We start from the raw sequence: 25,743 nt of genomic DNA on the forward strand, positions 1-25,743 counted from the left end.
CACCTGGCCCTCGGAAAACCTGAAATATTTCCCTTGCCTCCCCCTTTGGACATGCATACAGTTGCTTTCTAATATAACACTCACCCCTGCAATTAAATAGCTTGAAAACTACCTGAAATTACCATGGAACAAAGCCTGGTTAATGAATTAACTTCTAAGCTGAAGCAGAAATAGGCCAGCTCTCTTCCAGGTGAGCCCTGCAGCTTTCATGATCTGAAACAATTAGTACAATAAAGGCTCTTCTTTGAAGACATTATCATATTTGGGGATGGGGTAGCCAATAGAGAAGGCCTCAGGTGCCAGCAGGAAGCTCTCTAGGAGAAGGCAACAAAAGGGAAATGGAGGGAGTGGGAATACCCCAGATGCAAACTCTGGAGAGGAAGCAGCATTGGAGAAGGTGCTGCAAGCAGGAGTGAGATGAATGAGGCGTGGGGCTATGGCGGGCTCACTTCACCCCAATTTGAGCCCCCGCTTACCACTCCTGCCACCTTCTTACCCTCTTGCCCAGCAGCTCCCACCACCTTCTGCCCAGCTCCAGGCTTGGCCACACGTGGGAAGCATTGCTTGTTGCCTCCCCATCCTCAGTGGAGCCCCGTCTGCTCCCCACCTCTTGGCACCTGCGGGGTTAGACCAGAGGCAGCGGGTCCAGGGCACTGCAGGTCCCCATGGGCCATGGCCTCCCTGGTAGCACCCAGCCCTGGCACCAGGCTGCTGCCCCTACCCACGGAACCAGCTTGCCACATCCCAGAATGTCCCTGGGGTGCTTGGAGCCAGAGGAGAGCCCTGCTCTGATCCAGTGGTGGCTGGGAAAGGCAGGAGTAAGGGGAGGCGACTTCTTCCAGCCGAGTAACGTCTAAGCCGCCTTCTTGCTCTGGGCTGTCTCTACCTATTCTAAGGGGAAGGGAGGACCGGGGGGATAGTACAGGAAACAGACATACTTGTGGTTTCTTTTAATTTACAAGCATCACCATGGCAAGTTTCACACCTGAAGAGCTGTTGCAGCATTCTGGTTTCCCCTCGTGCCAGCAGGTACAGTAGCGCTGTGCATCTTGTGCTGCAGCCAGCCTTGGTACCTTTGGCCTTGATACCCACAAGCGAGAAGACCCGCCAGATCCTCGCACCGACCTGAGCACCGTGGTGCTTGAGACAGACAGCCAGCTGTGCTGATGCTCACTGGGTGTCACACCGGTAGCACATCTGCAGCACGGCAGCTACAAGACTCCAAGGTGGAGAGCTGTGGGCCCTGCTGCAAGCACGTGGCCAAACACAGAAGGAAAAGATATTTATGGGCAGAGGGAAGAGGGATCTGAAAGGTATGTGCCCCACAGCCTGTTTGATCCATGCCCTTCCTAACAGCTACCTGTGCTCCTTCTGAGCAGGACTTACCTCAAGGGATACATCTATCCTGCTGGCTGCTCCCAAGGAGGAAGTCTCATTACAGACACAATCCCAACAGACAGGCCAATACACTTTACATCACTTCTGGAAACAGAGTTTTATTAGGCATAACCTGTTGATACACCTCTGCTGCCCAGATCACCCTACGTACAGTTTACATTACAGAATCACAGAGTCACAGAATGGTTGAAGTTGACAGGGACCTCTGGGTCCCTCTGGTCCAACTCCTGCTCAAGCAGAGCCACCCAGAGCAGGTTGCCCAGGACCATCTTCATTGGACTGTCCAAGGAGGGAAACTCTGCAACCTCTGCAGGCTGCCTGTGCCACTGCTCAGTCACCTGTACAGTACAGAAATGCCTCCTGATGTTTAGACAGAGCCTCCTGTGTTCCAGTTTGTGCTCACTGCCTCTTGTCCTGGCACTGGGCACCACTGAAAAGACCTGGCTCCATCTTCTTTGTGCCCTCCCTTCAGCTATTGACAGACATTGCTAAGATCTCTCCAAGCCTCTTCTTCTCCAGGCTGAACAGCCCCAGCAGTCCCAGTCTCTCTCCACCAATAAGGGACCTCTTTTCCAAACCAATATGAGGGATTTCTACATCCCATGTCAGATAGCATTTCTTGTCCTTTTACACTGTCTTATTGTTGCTGCATTATTGGTGTTAGCTATAAAAGCATTTTCTAGAAAAATACTCTTGACAGTTGTCCTTATTCTGCAGAGCCTGACACGCTAGTGAGAACAGTGTGACATGTCGCAGTACCGGGCAGTCCTCTGAACAGCAGAGCCAGCAAAGCAGACTCCCAGACATCTAAGCTGAGGCTGAGCTCCCACCTTCATTGTCCGTTTTGCAGCAGGGCTGAGCAGGCAGAACAGCTTTTCCATCAATATGGTTGTGATAGGCTTGTGCTACATGGTCAGGGTTCAGTCCTTCAGGGGGACAATGCTACCCCGACTCACTGCCATGGCTGCAGCGCAGACTTTCCCAAAAGCCAAGTCGTAGGAAGGCAAGATGAAGAGGGGAAGTGTCCAAGCAGATACCCCAAGGCATACATACATTACATGCAGTGTGTACACAGGTAAAAGAGAGCAAAATGCTTTAAAAAGGGAATGGGGCTGAACCTGAATGCATTTGATATCAAAGTCTGGAGATCTGGATCAGAGCAGTCTCCTGAGAGACAGGGTGGAAACTCCCGTCACCAGGAACAGATAACTAAGGTGGAAACAATGGTAGAAGTGTCCCAGCACCAACAGACCTTGGATGCTTGGAGTCAGAGCGGAAGCACTGTGGGAGAACTGAGTACCGGTTCTGAGTACTTTCAGTACTCAGTACCAGAACCGAGGACTTTCCACAAGAAAGGCAGCTACTTTGCCAATGCTTCCCAGCATCTTCATGCACACTTCTGCTGGGAGGGAGCATTTTCCACAGCCCAGACAACACAGGGGAGCCTCGGGCCGGGAGCGAGCTTGTTGTCTTATCCCCACAAAAGGGAACCCACTCACAGGGCATGCTGGACTTCTCCCTTCCTGCCACAGGTACTTCCTCCAGGGATGGAGATCAGTGCCTACACATCCAGGAGGTCTCTCAAGCAGCAATGTGGCCTTTACAGTTTTTAGAAAGTCCAGCCCATTCTGTTCCATATCTGCAGCTCCTACGGTGGTGCTGCACACTCTGTGCCAGCAGGGACCCAAAAGACCACACTTTTTATAATCCTCTAGTATTTCTGAGTGCTGCAAATCTGCCGGGCACTGAAGCACAAGAGGAATCTTCTGTGCTAGGTCTCCAGTTTGGTCTCTCCAGCTTTCACAGTGTGGTAAATGGAAATAATCAATCAGTTCATCCAATGTGAATCCAGTACTGGGCCAGTCAAGATTTACCTTGAGTAATATAAGCAAACAGGTATTGACTGAGATGCTCACTTGCATTTAAAGCCAGTAAAATATTTTTTAAAAAATATTAGAAAATCTAAAATGTTGAAATGTTTTCTGTTCAGTTTGTTAACAATTGTGCTAACAATATGTTAATTTTGCTCTTTTTTTAAAAAAAATTGTAAGTGATTCATTTCAAAATAAGGAAATGGTTCAGTCAACTCAGCTAAAGTTAAGAGCATGTTTTATAAAGGCAACTTCCAAATACAGAAGTATCATTTCTGAAAATGCCTTATTTACAAAGAAAGAAGTAAAACTAAGATATATTTTGCATTTCAGTAAAAAACAAAGAAATATTTAGTCCTCCAAGATAACTGCTGCAAAGACAAATGAAACTAACTTTATCTTCTGGACCACGCTATCTCTAGTCAAAGGGAAAAAGAGTTCATTGCCTCTGAAGATAAATTATGATGAAGCAAGAATAAAATGGACTAGGTTCTGCTCTCAGACCTCTCTCTTTTTATCACTATTCCTTTTTTTTGCTCCAGACAGCTGGAGGGTCTGAAACTGTTTCCATCAACTGTTTCAGCACAAACAGTTAAAACTTTAGCCTCATTAGTGATGATGAAGGTGATGACAAAGCAAAGGGAATTAAAATGGAATTTTAATGGTCAATTTAAAAGGGAATTACCTCAAGAAGCTGTAGTCATGTTGTGGAAACACTATTGCATTACATGGTGTGGGCACCACCTCCACTGTTTTAGCATCTTCCTGCTTCTGATCCGTTCACACCTCAAATTTTAGTTCAGTTTCTGAGCAGAGCAGCCAGGTGAAGCTGAGACTTACTCACCCAGCAACTGTGGGGTCTAGCAGCTCCCATACGGGATCATCGACATAATGACCAACTGCAGCTGTGCTGTAGTAATGCAGCCCAGCTCTATAAACTCCCTTGTCATTTATGCAAAACAGATAAAATTATCGCCTTCTTTGAAACATAAGCCATTTCCCTCCCACCCCCTCCTTCCAAACCCTTCATGTCATTGGAAGGTCTCACATCGGCCCCCAAGGAGGCTCTTCCTCTTCTCCCTCAGCGGGACTCCAGGCCACTCTCCTCTGAGCCACTGAGGGCTTTGGTCTTAATCCGGAGTTTGTGAGGCAGGGCAGAACAGCTTCGGCCCTTAGGATGATCTTCTGAAGGGCAGGGCAAGCTATATGGGGGTAGGGAAGTTTTGGGCACTTGCTGCTCATCATCTTCATCTGAGACAGCTGTGGTGCTCTCCTTGTTCACCTCTGCTGGACTGGGAGAAGGGGACAAGAAGCAGGCGCTGCCTGAGAAAGGCAAATGGAAAGAATATTTGTTGGGGCAGTTGTAATCAAGGAAAGGAGAGCAAATTGTGGATCTGAAGGCTGAATCAAGTCTCTTTGGCTGGTGAAGGTCAGGTGTGTTCATAGGAACCGGCTTTGCATCACAGCCAAGGATGTTGCTGGATGGGTCAAAGGTTTTGCATGAAAAGTCAGCTGGCTCCAGCACCTTTGGCATAAAGCTCTTCGTTGTGAAGAGGCAGGAATCTCCAGCAAAGGGCTCCGTCTCGGGGAATGGGGAGGCTATTTTGTGCCCTCTGAAATAAATTCCCAGGAAGTCCTGGAGGGAGCGGCCCTGGTAGGTGCTGGTGTCTGGGCTGATGAGACCAAAGCGCAGCTTCAGGGACAGCAGCTCTGTCCTGAGGATGGCGTTCTCCTCGCTGAGAGCAGCCAGCTGGCTCTCCATGGCAAAGTCATTGAGACGCCTCTTCTCCCGTGAGCGCTTGGCCGCCTCATTGTTCTTACGCCTCTTCTCCCAGTACATGTTGTCCTTCTTCTCATCTGGCATGAACTCCCGCTTGCGCCTGGAGGGCCCTCTCACCTTGCCGTGGAGGAGCTTTTCCTTGCTGTGCTGAAGCGCAAGGTCACTGATGGTGCTCAGTGGTGTCATGAAGTTGTCCATGGTTGCCAATACCACCCCGGTTCTGCCAGAATTAAAACATAAAACTATTACCACTAAATATGCTATTAATTAATACCAGTGAATAAATTAACATAGTCATGCAACTTTTTTTCTGTGTTAGTCACACCAGGAACACTAAGTAGAGTGAGCACATCAATGCACTTAATTCTCAACAGTGTCTGCAAAGTCCACCATGGTGTACCCAAAAAACACGTACAACTAAGAGAGTTAAAGAGGATACTTTTTGCTGACTCCATGAACAATCACAAACACTGTGCCTGACTTTAATCAGGATATCAAAAATTGCTCGCACATACTACTAATCTCCCACTGATCTCCCACTGCCTTTGCATAGGAAGTCAGCCTCCTTGCCCCTGTTTTACAGATAAGGAAGGTTCAGGAAGGAGAACTGATTTGCCTTAGTCATGTGCCATAGTAGCAAGGCAGTAGGATGAAACAGGACTGCAGATCAAGTGCATCTACTCAGTCCCAAATTTTCCTCAAAACCCCTAGTCTTACTCTGAAAAGCTAGATTTGAGGATGTTTGTTATTTTGATAGGTCTGTAAGCAACTGTGGATGAACACAGAAAGTGTGGTCTAGAAGCTACTTGTACTGTTGTCACAGCTGTCCACAAAAGTCTCCATCTGAAGACAGTGACCATGGTACATTGCTGACTACAGGAAGAAGCTAGCAGAGAAGACCAGTGATGCAGTCTATGTTGGAAAATTAATAAGAAATCACAGGACAACTGCAGACAGTTGTCACACTGCACATCCCCATCTAAGCTGTAAGCTTGCTGTAACACAGAGATCTTCCAGGAAAATCAACTCAGCCCTCCTGCCCTGGGAGGGATTGTGTTGATCAAGTGTCACTGTCTAGAAGTAAGGACCTGCATGTGGTTCCTTCAAACACCCTCTGTACCTCACAGACACGTAGACAGGGAGCTTAGCATGAGATGCTTCTCACCCTGAAGGTTTCACATATTATCAGCTGAACTCCCTGGGCTATTGTCTACTGCCTGTAAAAGAGCCCAGTGACTACTTCTGGTTTAGACCTGCAAGCACCTTAGGTCAGGTGAGAAGAATCACATCTTGTGAGCCTAACAGAAGTTTTGGGAAGCTGCTTTGTGGAATCAAGAGGAGACAGTTTTTTATGACAGCTCTACAGGATGGATAGGGAAGAAGCAGAGGAAGATCCAACTCAGAAATGCTCCACTGAAATACTTCTCAAAACCTAGGTCCCTTCTAATAAAAAACTGGGCCACAGGGAGCAGCCACTTTGATTGTTGATTAATGCACTGAAGCTTAGGTATTTGCCATATTTCCATCCCTAAGGCCCCTCATTTTAGCCTTGCGACTACATGATGTTGGGACCCACAAAGACCAATGGACAAAAAACGGCTGAGATGCCCTCCACACTGTCTGGCGGGTTGCAGTACTCTTCACTAGTACTGCAATGCTCTCATGGCTTGCCACGTAGCTAGAACAATAATAGTAGCTGTTTATATAATTGCAAAGTGCTTTTCTGAGTCATGGGCAGAACATCACCAAGGTTCCTGGCAGAGTTGGTCAGAGTGCTGGGGAGAGGAGGGCTGGCTGACATTTTCAGCTGAAAAATTTCCCTCCCCCCTAAGAAAAAAATGTTTCTGTCTGAAAATTGCCAGAACTCTGAGGAAACAAAATCAGCTTAACACCCATTATTCAGTTTTTAGCCAATAACATTCAGTTTGAGCATTTTTGTCTTTCAAACAGCTATTTAGGAATCAGATTAAATGGCCATATTCAGAGGAACAGCTGAAGTGAGAAGGCAAACTCTTTTAGAAAGCCTGGGCCATATATGTTAGCATCATCAGATGCCGTAGGCTTGTGAATATCTGTCATGTGACCTTTCTGAAAATCAACACTTCTAATAATCAGCATGACTATTAGCCAACATCCTTATTAAATCAATTAGTTACATGAGTGGCTTGATTTGCTCTTTTCTTGGTGATAACCAGCTACAAGCAAATAGAAAGATGTGATTCAAAATCTTTGAGGGCACATCACTTTGGGCAGGGATGGTGTGTTGCTCAGAACACAGAAGTGAACTTATTCAGTGAAGGACCTACAGAGTCAGAAATGATAAAGAGCAATGATTGGGAACTTCATTTGTTCTTCACAAGCATTCACATCAACACTAGCCAGAAGAGCTCATTTATCGGTGGAAAGCATAAACAATTCCTAAACACTGTCCAGTTGAAATATGTTTGGAGTCTTTTGAAAATTTCCAGTGTTCTTCACTTTCCAAGTATCATGTAAAAGACCACATTTGAATGTCTAGTTTTCCAAGAGTGACTATTGATTTCTTAAGAATCCAACATCAGAAATCATAAAGAGGACAAAAGGTTGGAAGCAAAACACTCTTTTTGCTTACTTGCATAACACCACGATCTTTGTTTTCTTGCACAGCACTCACTGAAAATCATATTGCTTTTTAAGTTATCTCAAGCTAGCACTCAACAGTGAGGCATTAAAGGCCACTAGAGGATTTCGAAAATCAAGCAATGTGTGAATGTAGATGAAGGAGTTCCATCATATACACAAAGAGTTAAATACATATCATACAGCAGACATGTGAACGATGAGCCTAAAAATGCTAATCTTCTGCAGAAACTATTTGATTAAGTATGTTGTTGCTTGCAGGCAAAATATCTGCTGTTTATTTTCACAGATTTAAAGACCTTCAGTACTGGCAGGTTGTCATCTACTATGATCTCTGCACAACGCAGACCTGCAAAATAGACAAATCCACGTCTATCTGCTGTCCTAGTTTGTTCAGCGTGACCAGAGCTCTGTTCTGGTTTAAATCAGGACAAGCTCCAGGAAAGTACTCTCTGTCCAAATCAGTGTGATTTTGTAATTAAATACATTTGGAATGCATTTGTTTTAATTTAGCTGTAACTCTTTGACATCTCAAACACAGTGCAAAGGTTCTGAGGGCAACTAAAGACCAAAACAAAGAATCTCCTTTAGTGTGAATATGTTTTGAGGTAATTTCTCTGGTTTTTGATCAAAATTACTCCTGATGTCAAAGCATCAAAGGGAGAATTTCAATGAGTGTACCTGTGGTTTCTGACAGCGTCAAGAGGCAGAAATATGCTATTGTTTCAGGGCTTAATCACTTACCAGGAATTTTTCAGGTTGGTATTTGACGTGACTTCTTTGTTGAATGAGTCAAAGATGAACAGGTGGCTTTTTCACTGTGTAAACTTATCACCCACATTGGGCAAAGTAGCTCGTCTTTTCCCTGTCCATCTCTTGCTCCTGGTGCCTGTCCTTATGAGATCCTATAAGAAGTTTCAAGATTGCTGTAACCAACACTCATTGTTCAACATAGTCGGGAAGCACAGGAAATAAAAGGGACCCAAAAGAGGTATTTATGAGACAGAACAAAAAAAGTAACAAAAAACTGAGCTATTTCTTCCAACAAATTCATCTCAGCACATCTGTTTAAACCTTAGCACATTTGTTTAATCCCTCACACTTTGATCCATTCTACCAAGGTGGGAGTTTCCAGACGACAATACTGCCCAGGTGGAAGCAGATGGGAGTGAAGCAGTGAGAAGTGAGGGCTGAGTCCAGGAGAAGAAGCAGGAGTCAGACCAGAGGCACAGCTGTACCTACCTGGAGGCGGGGAAGGTTTGGGGACTGTTTGGGTGAGAAGTGGGAGGTAGGGGAAGTTCTTATCGGAGGCAGGATCTGGCCTTTTAAGGGCAAGGAATGAAGGCCTAGCTGGGCCAACATGTGAAAGCATCGAGTCTGAGGCCACAAAGCCTGAAGTCTACCTGTTATTTATGTCTGCAGCCCACAGAGTCACACATATACCCACACAATATTCGTCTTGGGAGTCTTCATGAGTGCAGACTCCATCAATCAAGCACACAAGGTGTCACACAGCTTGTAGCCACAAGAAGTGGAAACATTAATATTAGTAATGATGGTACATCTGGTCATGTACATTATGCAACAAATGTTTCATAAGGTGCATTGGTATCTATTGTTTCTGTGGCAATCACTTAACGACGTTCCGATATGTTTAAGTCTTGGCAGGACAACAGACATGCTACATATTATCTGCATCTTAAATGGAAGAGAAAGCACCGAAAAATAGAAAACAGTGAGGTTGTTCCTTCATTTTTCACTTCTAATTTGCACTAAAGCTGCTAGTTCTGTTCACACAGAGCATGTTTCTGAAGCCCAGTCACTGGACAGAGCAACAACTTTTCTCGTCTCCTACTTTTCTGAGCAGACAGAAAGCAAGCTACATTTTTATGTAAAGACTTTTAAATACATGCATTAAAAACTATCCTTACCACCTCTACAATGCATCTGATTAGTTTTGGTGCTGTCCAAGGATAAAAAAGTTGATGAACTCAGCAAGGATTTGCCTCCAGGGTTAAATATCTCAATTATCACTTGAGTCTGCATGGGACAGAAAAGCTGCAGGGGACACTCACGGCTGCACAGGGCTGAACGCGTAATGTCTTGGTGTAATGCCAGTGCTAAACCATTTACATGTCCATGAAAACATCAGCATGTTACACTGCAGTTTTCGTACATGCACTCAACGTGGTTGAAAGACCCTCACTTCTGGTAAAATGGCTTTTAGCCTGCTAACAGAAGGCCACGGTAGGGTTCAGGCTCCAGAGGTCCGGTTCAGGTGCAACTCTCCTTCCTTCTCTTATCTCCACCCTGAGCAGCAGCTCAGAGCGGACTCTGATGAACTGTACTTTCTAGAAGGCTGTACAAAACCCTCCAGCAAAAATACATATCTAACAGGAACTGCTTCACTGCAGATATACAAGATGATACACACTTTTCTTTAAACAAAACACACTGCCTCATAAAACACTGGTGAATCTCACTTTTTTGTGTTCATAAATTAAGCCCTCAACTCTCAAATTATTTCATTCTTTTTCCTAAGGATGCAATAAAATTTGAATAGTTCCAGCAAAAGGCAACCAGAACAGGCATAGATTTAAAATAGTTTCTGTATACAGCAATGCTAACTCATTATTTCTTAAGAATAAAGATCATGTGCTGGAGTTATCAAGCAGTGGATATCAAAGAAAGAAATGGAAGCACGTCTTCATGCAATGTAAAATTTAAATGTGTAGTTCACTGCCTTGGGATAGTGTGTCAATCAAAAATAAAAGTGGAATCAAAAAAAGATAAGACAAAAGATCGCACCAGGCAGATCTTTGAACTGACACAATCTAATTGTTCTTATACCCTGAAATACCAGGTGAATTTGAGTATTATATAAATTTCCAGTGAGTGTGTTACAGCAGTTGTAGAATAGAGTTGTAGCTGTGGGTCTCTCATCTTCTCTTTGAATTAGAACAGAGAATGAGCCAAATCTCATACTAAATTCAATCATTTTAATAAAGTGAATATTTATATTCTATTATTTTCAATTTACTAATTTTTAATGTACAAACCTAGAAGTTACTGCTTCTCATATGACTTCCCTTTCTGTAAGTTGCAGTCTTTTTCTTAAATCTTCACGTCCACTTTTTTCCCCCTGCTTAAATCACAAATTCTACATAAATTTCTACAATCATCAGTTATGTTTTTGATCTTGGTCTCATTTCAAAACAGAGCTGAGAGGGCTATTTTTAACCAAGAATATAGGAATTAAAGTCCAAGTATAAATCTACTTTACTTTACAAAGGAAAAATCAGTGTAATTTAGAAGTGCACTTAGTGACTTAGTGTAACTCCTCTGTGTTAGAGATTTCTTCTCTTTACTCTGAAGTGAAAATGTACTATTAAAACAAACAAACAAAAAAACCCAACAACAACAACAAACAAGCAAAAGGTAATTCAAAAGGATTCATTTGTCATGGTAGTGGTGAAGTTCTTCCCAAGACATGCACAGATCTCGGCACATATTCTTTACTTGATTTTAACTATAACTTCTAAAACAAAAAAAAAGAAGAAAGCTCCCACTGTTTTGTTGTTGTTGTTGTTGTTTAAATAAACACATAATTCTGCTACGCAATTAACTACCCCAGTGAAAGTTTTCGGATCAAACTTTTATTTCCAACTTCCTTACTGCACATGATTCGGTGCCCATATACGTAAGAGGCAATCCACAGAAACATCACTGGAGTTTACTCTAACTTTACCATAGTTAAACTGGGAACAGAATTTAGGATTGAAGGAGTTTAAATTGACACAAAGTTTGAGTCACGCTGCCCTTGCTTTATGATATAAATTAGCTTGACAGTTGCCCATTTTTTCACTCTTAAATTATGTCAGCTTGAACTAAATCAGAACTCGTTTGTTAATCTCAAGATGGTCTACTGCTTAAAGTGTCTAACCCACAGGAATTATTCAGAATGTACCCTGATAAAACGAGATAATAAACAGGCCCTGGTGAGCATGGCACGATTTACAATAGAAACCCCTGAAAACTTCTAGCAGGAACACCATGCGGTACAAACACTGCACTGTAAGCACCTTAGTAAACAAGTTTCGGTCCCCTCTGCTGCTTGTGCTGTGGTTTGGTAGTATTTCACAATGCTCTCTAAACTTACCAGCCTATTCAAGATAAAAGGATATCATTCTAATTACTCATATTCCTGATTATTTCACATTCACGCTAAAGCAGCGGTTAGCAGGTGCTATTGAGGAATAGATATTACTCATTTTTTGCATTTCAATGGGAGATGACTTGGTCTATTGACTGAAGCGGACAGAGAGGGAGAAAACAGAGCAGAGGCTACCACCCTGCATTCCTGAGCTTCAGGTTGACTGCTTCTGCTGTTGGTACTGGCAGAATCATTCTTGTTTGTGAAGCTTTACACTCAAATTTAAAGCAAAACTGTCTAAGGAACAAATAGAATATGCCAAAGCCATATATCTGCTGCATATCTGTTTTGAAAACACCCAAATGATTGTTGGCTAACACTGCCAAATGTTGCTGCAAGTCTGTCAATTGTGATATATTTACAGAGCCTCAAAACTGAGCATTTTCACCGTAAGGGCCAGGTGTTCTAAAGCCTGGTTTCCACAGAAGCTTTGTACTCAGTTGGGCACTTGTTTGAAAATCAGATTCCAGGACCCTGTAAGGATTCTCTGGAGTCGATCACTTTTAAAACCTGGACACCGCCTCTGAGTCTGTGGAGGAAAACTTGATTTTCAGGGGTCTGAAAGATATATTTAACTTTCTTGTGTACTAAAATTCTAGGCTCAGAGAGATTAAATCATTGCCTTTGGGCCTTAATCACAATATGGTGTGTTAGGATTGATTTGTAGTTTTTGTCTTTTGGTCCTGAGGTATGAGACTTCAAGCGATGTGAACCTACCCAAATTTACCAAACTACCTGCAGCCGAAGTGTAGGTTCTTACAGCTTGTCACCTGTATAAACCTTCCTCGATTCCGTCACTTGCAGTCAAAGCCCATACCATTGTGGAGGCTGCACTGCCCATGGTAACTAGCCTCAAAGATAGCTCAAGTAATGCTCTATGTTGAACAAACCAACCTCTAAATTTTACCATGGGTCTACAGTGGATATTAAGACTGGAAATGCTCTGAAAAACTCTTAAAACCGCAAAGTTACTTACGATTCTTTGCAAGCTACAGTTTTGCAGTTCTTGGTCTGCAAATCCCTCAGTGTGTGGTGCTGGTGAATAAAGAAGTCTCCACAGTTTGTTCCATCCAGCTTGCCTCTGCTTCCAAGACACCTGCACCCATTACACCACAGCTCAGTATTATACTAAGTGCATATTTTTTTATTTTTTTTTCTGGGAAAACACTTTAAAGAAACTCCTTTTCTTTAAAAATGCTTAAGAAAGCCTCAGCATTTTTTCTTATTGTTTGTGTGGAGAGCATCAATTTTTCAGCAGACTGTGCTTGGCTGGGATAGTTTAGTTGAATTCTGAAAGATGGGATTCTGAAACTCAAGTGTTTCAGCAGAAGGCATAAAATCAGTCAGTATTTTCAGAACATTGTGGCTGATATTTTTAAACAACAACTGAAACTTTCTTTGGAAAGCAGGCTACAGCTGAAAAACAGACTGGATCTGAGTATTTTGTAGACATGTTTTAGTTGTCTTATTCCTTCAGTTTCAGCACCTAACAGGCAGACCCTGCTCCAGGAACATATGAAGCATGAATAACTGAATTGTGCCTTTTTCACTTGCCAGTTCTGCACCGCACAGTGCCTGGTAGCACAGAGATATCTGAGCTGTTTCATTTGGATGCAGTGATGCTGAGACAGACCAGAGTTCCCTCAAGCTAACTCACGTCAACAAGATCACTTACACTACCAGGGCACAGCCACATTTAGTACTGCAGCTTGTGTACCAGCAGCAAGCCGAAGCACATTCAGAGAGCACCGATTTGCAGGACGAGACCTCATACTGTATCAAATCTGTGTCACATCACTTACAGTAAAGCAATAAATAAGACATAAGAAGATTATGCCATGCAGGGGTGTGGACGGCGGGTACGAACCTCTTAATTCTTGTGTGTGCAGGTTTTATGTGGCCTTCTATGCTACCAGGATGGTGGGGCTGCATTTACTTTGGCGTAACTCTGGAGCACTTGCACTGCTGTTGGGAGCCAGCCCGGCAGGCACTGAAGGTGGATGTCCACAAGTGACGTGCCGCTCGCGGGACGTGCAGCCCTGCACCGCTTTCCGCCTCGCTCTGCCCTACACAGGGATGGAAAATTCCATCTGGTTCATACTGAATCTGACAAAAACTGCTGTCACACCAGCTTCTTTAAAATGAAGATCAATTCATGAAGATAAGCTCATAATTATCTGAACGTTACCCCAGATGTTATAGCAATGCCTCGTCAAGAGGAAGAAACGAGAGGCAGACCAGACCAACAGGTAAGTCCCTTCCTCCCCGTAGCAGAAGAATGTCGTTGCAGGCTATGAAATCAATGAGTCCTGAGAGTGTGTTTAAAATTAAGTGTAGGCTAAGAGCTTTTTATGTGACGAGGCCAGAAATGCTGGCTTAAGCAAAGCTGCCACTGACTTTTGCAAGTCTGTGGCTTTCAGTCTTGGAAATGAGAAGTCAAGAAACATCAGAAAATAATTCAACACCTTTCTGATCTTTCCTAGACGTAATCAGCCATGGTTAGTAAGTCTTAAGGACATATGAAATCCCCATTTCAAAAGCTTTGAGCCATCATTTGCAAATGACAAAATCGCCCACTCCATGGAAGCTGCAAAGATACCACTGTCACAGAATTATCAACAATATTTTAGGAGGAAAAACAAAACAAACCCTACTAAAAACAAGGACCTCCCCCTCATTTTCAAAACCCATTCCCTAGCAAACACCAGCCATAAGAAAAGAAAGCCTTCCCCTGCAGCTGATACTCCTGACTCCTTTCTTCACCTTTTCATGCCAGAGACACACGTATGCAGCAGAGTGCCACAGTTTTGCTAACCCAGCAGTGCTGTCATCCATATTCCAGCCCTAAGAAACAATTTTGTTTTAAGTGAACAAACCTCAGCTGAGCTCTCCCACTTGTTCTCTAAGTCTTTTCCTTCTCCCAGCACCTCCAGGATGCAGGACTGATCACAGTACCCCTTTTAAAAACCTTCTTTAAGATCCCAAATAAAACTAATTTAATTGCTTACCTTTCTGTTTCAGAGTGAGAAATTGATACTCATAAAAAAGAAAGCATTTTCTCTAAGGTGTGTTGAAGTAGCCGATCAGGAGTGGAGCATAGTGAGGACCACAGATTTCTGTGCATGGTGCCTTTCTCATTGTTTTCTGGCAAGAAGACCCCCATCCCTGTGTTCTTTTGCAGTAGTCCTGTCAAAGGATCTGATGCTGTCTAAAAGCTCTCCTTTTTCTATTTAAAGGAAATAAGCCATCGCTACTGGCTTGTCTTGAAGGCTGCCGGGCCTCCTCCACTCTCTGAAGTGTGTGCAAAGGGCACCCACTGCAGAACGTGATCACATCTCTCATTCATTAACTGTTAATATCAAGATTTTCCATCAGAGGTTTCCCTTTCACTCTGCTATCACAGGAAATAAATGAAACTTTTGAAGATTTTGCAAGGCAGAGTCATGCATCGGCCACCTTCTGCCTCAGTTTCTATAAGATACAGAACTGGTGGCAAACCCACTTCTACTAAAGATGAAACTCCTCATTTCAGTCCCAACTCATTGAGTTTTTCTGTGCCCAAAGCAGCAGCGTGCTTATCAGTGCTTTATCAGATTCAAAATGCACACTTCTGGGTAACTGAAGTAAAATGGTTATGTAAATTCACCTGGTGCAGTCCTAGAAATAATATTACTAGCTCAAAACTGATTGCTGCAGATTCTTTTCAAAATCACATGAAAAGATGATAAGGCTCTAAACTAGTATTGTATGAAGCTACATTGGAGACAAACCTGGAGTGCCTCTACTAATGCTGCACTACTCCAGATTTCATCCAGAGCAGCAGAAAACAGCAGCCAGGCTATAATGTTTTGTACAGAAAATGGAAATACAAAATGATCTTTCTCTTCCATCCCTTGGGTCATTCCTTGCAACATTATTATACACGGTACACTTTCGCTAGACCAAAGCAGTAGGAATTTCTGCTTAAACTTCTTGACCGCACAAGAAAATAGAGAAAGATACCCTTCCTTATCAAAACACTAAGCCAAATTTTGCTGTTAATGGCATCTTATCTGACTTTCTGCTGTTAATTGCATCTTATCTGGCTTATTGCAAAGGTTTGAAAAAGGAGGGAACCAAGACACAAATTCAGCCAGAATTTGTTGCACAAATTTCAGCTAGACACAATGTACTCACCGGTGCATTTGCTCTTGCCAGGACCTCTTTGCTCTGAAAGATGCCCAGGAGCACGAGAACAGTCCTCGCCTCCCCGAGCGCTGATGCTCGGACAACACTTCACCCCCAGTCGCTGTGGCCGCATTGACATAGTAGCATAGCAAGAGCATGCGTCAAACCACTACTACACAGCAACCTAGCCAGGAGGTGGAGGACAGCACTGCAGCCAAGGGAAACTGAGTGAAATTTCAAGGAGTGTGAAAGGGCAAACAGCAAAAACTGGTGTGTGCTCTATGGGCTTGTATTTCAGTGAAAAGGGCAGGGCAGGATGAGGCTGGGTCTTGGGGTCCTTACTTGCAGGTGGACAGATGTTTTAGTGTCCCCCAGATGAAAAATTCTGTAGCTTAATAGGATTTTCATGATATTTGTTGTTTTTCTGGAAAGCCTCCACTAGCTGTAGTTTCCTCATTAGGTAGGAATCTCAGCTTTTGATTACAGAAAAATATGTTTAGTCCTTGTGGATGCAGACAAAGGATTAAAACCGCATCAGTGTTGAATTGTAAAACCAAGACAAATGGAAAACGTCCCTTCAACAACAACATCTAAAACAACCCCATAAACAAAATAAAACAAAAACAAAAGCTCTTCACAATTTGATTTTACCTCTCAGCATCACTTGATTTGAGGGAACGAATTCTTAAATTTCTAAAAACATGCTGCAAAGAAGACACCTTTTTAAGTAAAAGCTGGAATGTTTTCATAAAATAGCTTATGATTTACAGTCTCTTTACTAGAGGGTGGCACTTCTCAGACATCTTAAAGGATGTTGGAATTTAAATAGTGTTCTTCTTAAACAAAGTCTTTTAAGTTTGGCAAGAGAAATGTCAAAGTCTGGAGTCATTAGTCTTTTCTGAAGCACTGCCTGGTGCCTGCAGATTATTCCACTGATGCTGACATAGAAGCCTTACTACAGTTAGTTACTGCAATAATTGTTTCTTATAAGCAGAGATGCTAGACATGCAATAACTAGCATGTAATACACTTATGAACTGTACTTTCCTTCTGCTGACAAATCTTTGAATGTTCCCACAAAATTTAGCCTGTTATAAGCCACAGCACAGGAAATTTAAAAGTTACGGTGGTAAAAATTGACCATATCTAGGTATTTCAGAATTTTTAAGTCTTCTATTCTGTATGAGACAGAAATGGCATTTGTTGCAAATAGTAACAGGAGATTCCAACCTTCTGGTATGCCTCTCATGTCCTTCTGATAGGTTTCTTAGTCAACAGAGAGTTATTTACTGTCATACTCTCTTTAAACCTTGAACTATCAAAGCAATGCTGGCTACTAATCTTTCTTTGGTATTATTCATTGAAGGGATTTAAAAATAATCTTGTTCAAAAATTTCACACTTCATATATAGAGTAGTCTTGGAGAGTAGGTACTTGCATGTTTCAGCTACACATAAACATCACCGTTCACTCAAAGCTTCATTCTCCTCCACCCCACTAAAAAGAATGCAGCAAACTCAAATTTCACATTTTATATTGCTCAAACCTCTGAAATCATAACATACTTGATTTTGCATGTTTCATCAGTAAACACAGCAAGGAAAATGCATGTAATAGTCCCATAAAATCCATAAAGACTTGGGGGTGCAAAACTTGCTCTCAGATATCATTATTACCTTTCTACAGGAGGCACAAACCTGCTTCCCAGTTCTGAATTCTGTCATATAGGTATCAGCCATACAGAGCAGAAGAAACGGTTTAGCTGGGAATGTAAAAAATATACAAAATCGTTTTTCCTCTCTCTGAAGTTACAGTATTGACCTCATTACACTGTCTGCATGACTCTTGTCCCCCTCTTTATTTATTTTATATACCCAAATTCCCTCTACAGATGTAAACTGTAGCTCATGTTGGAATGACCTACAAGCGAGATGCATGCAGAGTTCTTTCCATGACCGATCTGAACATCTGCAAAACTGTTTCTATGGGCTTAAAAGAAAGCATTTTGTTTTTATCTGAAATTAAATGCTTCAGGATAGTTAACCATTCTTCTTTCTTAAGGAACTGATTAATTTCTGCATGAAAATGACTATTTGAAATGAAAATTCATAACATTTGGCTTTGCAAGTCTGAAGTAGTTGTTGTTTAGAAGCATTTTTAATGTTCCTAGAAGCAGCTCCCACTTTTTTAGTCAAAATTATTTGTCAGTGAAACTCATTAAAAAACAGTTTTAGGGTCACTAGTATGTCACTGCTTTTTGTATGTAGTATTTCAAAAAAAAAAATACCCAGTTGTAATCTGTAAGGTCTAAAAATACCCAAGAGCTGATTTCCTTTCCTGTCTTCGTAGTTATTAATACACTGTCAAACAATACATATGCACATTGTGATGAAGGTAATGTTAGTTTAAGTGAAGAATAAACCTTGAGAACTGGTTGCTTCTGCTAGTCCAGTCTTGCTTCCTAAAATCTGTAATGACAAAAAATACAACTTGCAAAAACAACTAAAACAATCTTACTCCCATTTTCAAAAATAACCTGTGAAATTCAGGAGCTAAATCTACAAAGAAAGTAAATGGGATGTGTGTCTGTAGTAGCAGTTTCAGATACCTACAATCTATATCTACAAGATCTACAATGTTCTAAAATTATTGAGTGATGTAGGTATCTAAATCTCACTGAAACTTAATGAGCCTTCTAAATACAAGGAACTGGAAATATGAATTGTCTTATGATGCAAGAAATCCCAGAGCCAATTGGGAATGGAGGTGTATCAAGTACAGGGACTGTGAGTGCAGGAAGTGGAATAGGTATCCAAAGGCCAGGAGGTAACAGCACAAAGTATGAAAGAAAATTAGAAAAGGTTAGAGCTGATGCTTTAAAATCCTTCTGTAAACCCCATCAAAGTGCTCTGCTAAATGCTTAAATCCAAGGAGGTTTTGCAAATTTGACTTTTAAGGAAAAAAGCTATCTTTTTGTATTTCAGATTAGCACACGTCACTGGTACTGAAAGTCACTGAATGTGAGAGAAAACTGAGTTCCTCCCACAATCTTAGTTTATTTATTTAATGACAGAACTTTTCAGGTAATCTCACAAAAAAATCTTCAGAAAGAGTTCTTCAGCATGTGTGTGATATTGATTTACTATTACCAAGTATCTGCTAGCAGTAACAAGACTCTAGCTGGAACTGCATTTTATGTTGCTTATATAAATAACCAAGCGATTATGAACAGCAGATTGAGGTTTGGCAGATTTGCAACATCCAGATAGATACACATCTCTGTCATATATGAGTGTCACTTGCTTTTTCAACAAATACACACTGTCTCAATAACTTGCATTTTATATCTACAATCTTGCCCCTTATGTAGAAGGGGAAATTTGGTTAATTCCACAGAATTCAGGATGGCAGTTTCATTTTCTTTTGCAACTCAGCTTTTCTCCCTAGAGGTTTGTCTACTGCATATTAACTTACGATGACTACAAAGTATGAAAAGAAACCTATTTTTGCATTAGACAGAAAGCAAAGAAAGGGCTACTGCTATTACAGGCACCTGAAAAGATTTGAATGCAGCATGATTTCTGTGTGGTAAGGGATGCTTGAGGCACCTGAGGGAGCACCCTTGTGTGATAGGTGTCCCAATTACTCCAAGACAGCAGGACCTCTCTGCGGGAGCACCTCAAAAGACCAATTGACAGCACGTCCCCAGTTGCACTGTAGTTTAGTTGACGGTAAGCACAGTTAACAAGAAACGCTGGGGATACTTCCACCTGCAGGAGAGGAATTGCTGTGTTTTAGAGTTCACTGGAAGCCAGTAGGAAAAGTGTCTTCGAGGTACAGCCTTTGGTTTTGTTCTTACTTCTCTGTAATATTCAGCTCTGGCTGCAGATTTCTCCGCCATTTTAAACTGCTTCTAGCACCAAAGACTGCCCTTGAAGTGGAAGTCTGTGAACCTTCTAAGTTCATGACTATGGCATTCTTTCCTCTCTTTAATTAATATAATTAAAATACTTAATGCTTTATCTTCTTCACTGCAAAATTATTTTTTTGCTGCCACAAAATAAGGACGTTGAATCCTGGGTAGAAAAACGGCTGCTAAATACTCCCTTTCTTCACATAAAAATTTCATGACAGGTGTCAGCTTTAAAATTCAAAACCAAAACTACTTCACCACAAGATTCAGAAATAAAACACAGTAACTTTACACCTTCCTTCAGGTATAATAAATATGCATCACCTGACACCTGCCTTTATAGAAATTCCCTGAGTGCCTTTGGAATAGTTCTCTCTCTCTCTCTCTCTCTCTCTTTCTTTCTTTCTTTTTCTTTCTTTCTTTCTTTCTTTCTTTCTTCTCTTTCTTTCTTTCTTTCTTTCTTTCTTTCTTTCTTTCTTTCTTTCTTTCTTTCTTTCTTTCTTTCTTTCTTTCTTTCTTTCTTTCCTCTCTATTTTCTTTCTTTCTCTCTCTCTCTCTTTCTTTCTTTCTTTCTTTCTTTCTTTCTTTCTAACTTGTTTCAAAAGGAGAAGTCTGAGTAGAGGGGGAAATGACAACAACCCCTCCCCATCTTTGAAATTAGATGCAAAAGCTTTTTCAAAGCAAGAGAGGAAAAGGCTTGTCCCCAGAAGTTTTGTGAACTGAAGAAACCACGTTAAAAGTTGAGCAACGACAGAAAGAAACAAAGAGTCCAACACAGTGTTAATGATTTTTCACACAGTTTTCAACATCTGGATCATTTGAATTTTTTATCTATGCTCTTTGTGCTTCTAATATGGCAATGAACATAGTAAAGGGCATATGCATCATTATCCTCCCCATATGGAGTAAGCAAAGGAAAGGCCAGTTATGCAGACTGAAATAAAGGATGAGGTTTTCAGAACAGGTTTGCAGGTAGGGACTCAAGCATTTTGAAAAACTGGCAGAAGAGTCACAGGAAGGAGAGGATGCAGAGGCGGGAGCTGGAAGCAAAAGTTTCGAAACACATACAAACCAGATGAAGCAAAACTGGTTGTGTTGTCAATGCAAGCTCACCAGCTTAGGAAATTCATAACAGAGTTATGGTTAAAATATAAAACTGATCAAGTACAGCTACTGTGCAGGGTCCTCCATGACAGGAGTTGTTCGTGGCCTTGGTAAATATTCACTCCATAATAACCACTGGTTTCACCAAGGCCAATTCTACTGCCTTTCTCAGCCTTGTCATCTCTGCCAGTAAAGCTTTGTACTTTGGCTGAGTCCTCCTGCTGGGGTGGGAGCCGAGAAAGCTACCTTTCTGCTATGGCTCCTCTGCGTCAACCCCTCACTTCGGAGCTGCAAATCCAGCACTTAACATTCACCGTGTTGTTATCGAGTTCTACCACTGTGCTGACTGCCATAGACATGCCAGGTGATGCTCTAAAAAGAAAAATCTACTCAACACAAGAAATAAATTCTTCCTTACTCTCACAGACAGGCAAGTGCAAGCTCAAGAACAGGCAACAAAAATGTCTGACTGCAACAATGAGGCAAACATATTAGAACCATACAACAAAATCCACAAATATAACCACTCCATCACTCCCCACCAAGGATGGGAAGAGAAACTAGGGAGGAAGGTATCAGGCGCTGCAAGATAGTGAGTGTATGTGTACCGATCTATGTCCACAAACAGGTGTCGGTGTTTTGGCAGGGAGGAGTGCTGAATGTAGGGAGTTTGGAAAAAGGCAGATTTGGGGACAGATGGAGTGGGACGCATAGTATGCATAGAGATAATATATAGAAGAGTGAAAGAAAGGAAAGAGAAGACAGAAAGGAAAAGAAAAAATAAAAAGAGAAAATAAAAGAGAAAAAGAGAAAAAGAAAAAAGAGAAAAAATAAAACGGAAAAACAAAACAAAACAAGAAGCCAGCAATTTTCACTCTGAAAGTCACCTACTTTTCAGAATGGCCAGCAGGGTCTAGGGACCAGCACAGGCACGGTTTCCTGGTGGAGCTCTGCTTCCTTCTTTTACCCTCAGCACCTGAAGAAGCCCCGGTGCCTGAGCTCCCCCTCACCGCCTGGCCAGGACTCACCTTATGGGTCGGATGCAGCAGCCAGGGTTGTCTGACATCGGCTCCTGGCCCAAGAGTGCCCAAGCAGAGTGAGAGGGTGACGAGCTCTTCTTCCAAAGGCTGGCTCAGCACTCACTTGCATGTGACAGCTCTGCCTTGAGAAACATGTCAGTGGGTCAGTGAGGATCTTGTAGGTGTTTTTTTTTTTCTTTTTTTTTTTTTTAACTTTTTTGCATAACCAGGTCCCAGGAAAGCTGGAGTCATGCAGTGATTACGTAAGAGGCGGTGGCAGGCAGTGGCAGGGCAGGCGGCATTGCAGGGGTCAGGTGGCTTTGGCGGCACAGCTGCTTTCGAGCTTTCGCAGAGCTTCCCGTTAGCATTTACAACCAAAACGCTCGTCAGCCCTGGTGGTGGCAGCAAGGGGGGTGGCCTCCCTTCCGATCTTGAAGTTTAAGAAACTACTGTAGGTGTTGAGTCACACAGAAACCGAAGCAGTGAGTGTCTCACGCGTGCAGGAGGCTGCATTGGCGAGGGGCAGAGGTGGCAGCCAGGCAGAGCCCTGCTGAGGAGATGTGATGGGGAAGTAGGAGGGCAGGCTTACGGTGCACATGTGATGAATGCAGGGAGCAAGATCCCCTGTTGGATAAGAGGCAGGATGAGTTGCTAGGCTTAAATAAATAGGTGCAGAGAGATCTGGGGCTGTCTCAACTCACCTTTAGCAGAGCCTTCTTCTCTGCCAGGCCCCAGCACCTGCTTCCAACTCCTCCTGTTTCTTCCACCCTCTTCCACCTCCCAGATCTGTTCCTGTGGTGCTGAGGGATGCCAGGAAGGAGCAGTCCCTGCCTCAGACCCTGCCTGCCCCCAGGGCAGCGGCAGTGCTCACCCCGCCATCTTAGGGGCTCCTCAGGTGTCGCGGCTCCACAGAACCCTCAGTGAGTGCCTTCCCTCAGCAGAGACGTGTCCTGAGGCAGCCACAGGCTGGTGGCTAGGTCATCATCAGCCAGGGTATGATGGCCACTGGACAAGTCCACCTGGCTGCCTGGACCCATATTATCACTCTCTATGAGGAGCCGGTGGTGGGATTTGCGCTTAAAACCCCGGTGCTGCATCAGGGCTTCTTGCTTGCCTCGGCGGCTGGCTTGAGGATGAGGGGCTTGTGCACGGAGGTGGCTGCGCTCACAAGATATGTAAAATGATTTAATAGACTTCTTTTAGAGTACGTTGGAATATTTATGGCTGTCTTCCCTCAAGGAAGAACAGAGTTACTCTTGGTGGTTTCTTCCTTGTGGAAGGCGGCCCCACTCTGTACAGGCTGTTGCAGGATGGTAGTGTGGCTCAGCCAGCAGGGATGGTTGATTTGGGTTGAAATCCCCAGTTTTGTGGTCTGTCTGGCAAAGGAGGCTGGGCACATGAGTCTGTAAAGTGAAACATCTGACTGGGGACTGGGTGCAGAGCATGGGCTGGCCTTAGGGGACAGCATTCCCTGTCAGAGGATGATAATGTGGGAAAGGATATCCGTGCCTCTTGTGCCACATCTGTGATGTGGCATCCTCCAAGAGCTATCAATATGTCCTAGATACTATTACACCTCCAGCTGTTGGGACAAGTCACAGAGTTTTGTTCAGGAACTACAAAATCACCGTGGACAACACAATGAAAAACAGCTATCTGGGGGCAGCAGGCTGTGTGATATTCCTGTGGCTGTGTGTGATCTCAGAGCCTTCTTCTTTCACACAGATGTGGCATTCATTCCTTATTTCCATCCATGGATCTCCTTCACACCATTGCTTTTGGTTGTGGTTCATTACTGATGTTAGCACACAGTAAAATACCGTGGTAAAGATACCCACAGCTAATTAATTGATTCCAATCAATTAGGTTCCCCCTCTGAATTCTTCAGTGTAGCAGGTTACAGAATCCTTTACTGATATTTCTGCTGTTGTTTTAAGCAGGCATTATATCCTGCACTCTATACCCCACAGCTTACAGGAGTTTTGCTCACAGGTTGTAGTATACAATGAACCAGCTTCCTCATTTGTTGAGGAAATCCAGGTACAAAACAGGCTATAGTTTGCTGTGGGTCAGGACTAACTAACAAAGACAGTGTAGATGATGGTTGCAGACCTGACCCTTCAGGCAAGTCAGTGGTATTGCTCTATAGATTTAAATTCCTAGTCAATAAAGTGAGGATTGATTCATTGGTTAGGTTGCCAATCATTTCTTGCTACAGAACGCATCTGCCTTGGCAGTGCTGGGATCTTATTTGTGCTTTTGCTTTCCGTTGTAATACAGTGATGATGTTCTACTGATACAGCTATGCTTCACTTAGCTGGACAGGCTTTCAAATTGCAATGCATACCCCAAGGACAGGAAAAGAAGGCTCTAGCTCTGCTGAGGAGCCAGTGCAGTCCAGAGGAGCAGAAATCACTGTTGTGGTCTACTTCACCTATCTGTAAACATGTCGATAGCCTGTGCCACCTGGTGGACACCAAAAATGAAACACGAAGATGCACTGGAGTGAAATAAATGTTTGCTGAAAGTATGAATACTGCCTTGGGTCCCAGATGTTCAACCCACCCTGCTCCAATCCTTTGAGGTGGAGTGTAAGTGCAGTGAGGGCTGAACCTCCCAGCTTGAGGGGTATGAATGGGCCTGGAGATATGCTGCTATGACCTTTTAAAAGTATCGGTGTGCAGAAGGTGGCCCTGTACATTGCCAGGGTTTACTGTTTTATAGCAAGAATTAATGTGGTTCTCTCCAGGTGAATATGTCTGTCTGTGCTGCTTTCTGGCACACATTCACTGTGTGCAGTGAGTTAGCTTGCTAAGTCCTCACAGTCCGAGAAGGGACAGGAGTCTTATCAGAAGCCCTGAACTCTATGACTGGTTTGGTCCATCCCAGCGACAGGAGAAAATTTGATTCATTCCAGTTTCATTCATAGCAGTGGGTGCTAGCTTTTATAGAATCTCTTTTCAACTTAATTTTAAAATTGCCAGAGTATAGCTTACTTGCTTGCCTCTTTAATCCCTGCAAATTAAAATGTGTAAAGGCATTGAAGGAATGAAGGAACCTAGATCTTAGTCTTCTGGATAACATATTTTAAAGTTGCTCTGGATATTTGGCTGTATTATACTGGTAGACTAAATTTCCTTGAGCCTTCAACAGTAAAATTTCAGCCTGAGGTCCACAGACACATGCATATCTGAAGTAGACATTAAACCCTGTTTCCGTAAATTTGGCTCTTTTTTTTCTTTTCTTTTTTTTCTTTTTTTTTTTTTCTTTTAGTTTCTTTTCTGGCTAGTTCAGGCAAGATTAGTATGAGCAAGGAAGAGAGCAAATCCTCCCTTCCAGGACAGTGGGCCTGGGAAGAAGCTGAGCTGTAGAGGTCACTCTTCTCCCTCATTGTTCCCAAAAGTGGAAATCAAGGTACTATTGATCTCGTTTAACTTCAGATATCTGCAAAACCAGAGTTTCTACATGTGAACCTATTCTCTGAGATTCATGCTTTAATTAATGGAGAGAAACAGCCTTTTGTTTGGTGTGGGTGATCTGATCTATTTTACATGTTTATCTTGAGAAGAAAAAAATGCTTCTTAGGATATTTCCCTGCACTGGATGTACGGTGTCTGGTCGGGATGAGAGCTGCAGTGCTACCAGACCAGCTTTGGTTC

General features: G+C 42.8%; 1 protein-coding gene across 3 annotated transcripts; it reads right to left on the reverse strand.

Annotated features, from left to right (window-relative positions):
• Positions 1 to 1,296: 1,296 nt before the first annotated feature.
• Positions 1,297 to 22,948, reverse strand: NFILZ (NFIL3 like basic leucine zipper). Of its 3 annotated transcripts, XM_080566522.1 has the most exons (4): positions 22,094 to 22,948; positions 8,413 to 8,573; positions 4,318 to 5,269; positions 1,297 to 3,272 (listed from the first exon to the last, which is right to left on the reverse strand). In XM_080566522.1, exon 3 carries the CDS (start codon positions 5,245 to 5,247, stop codon positions 4,351 to 4,353), a length of 897 nt encoding a protein of 298 aa, XP_080422648.1. In that variant the 5' UTR covers positions 5,248 to 5,269; positions 8,413 to 8,573; positions 22,094 to 22,948; the 3' UTR covers positions 1,297 to 3,272; positions 4,318 to 4,350. The 3 variants fall into 3 exon arrangements, with proteins under 3 accessions (XP_080422648.1, XP_080422647.1, XP_080422649.1); XM_080566521.1 differs by lacking the exon at positions 1,297 to 3,272 and having other exon boundaries at positions 3,802 to 5,269; XM_080566523.1 differs by lacking the exon at positions 1,297 to 3,272 and having other exon boundaries at positions 3,802 to 5,291.
• Positions 22,949 to 25,743: the final 2,795 nt, after the last annotated feature.

The sequence above is a fragment of the Anser brachyrhynchus genome, assembly GCF_964034855.1.
Source record: "Anser brachyrhynchus genome assembly, chromosome: 23".
NCBI lineage: Eukaryota > Metazoa > Chordata > Aves > Anseriformes > Anatidae > Anser > Anser brachyrhynchus.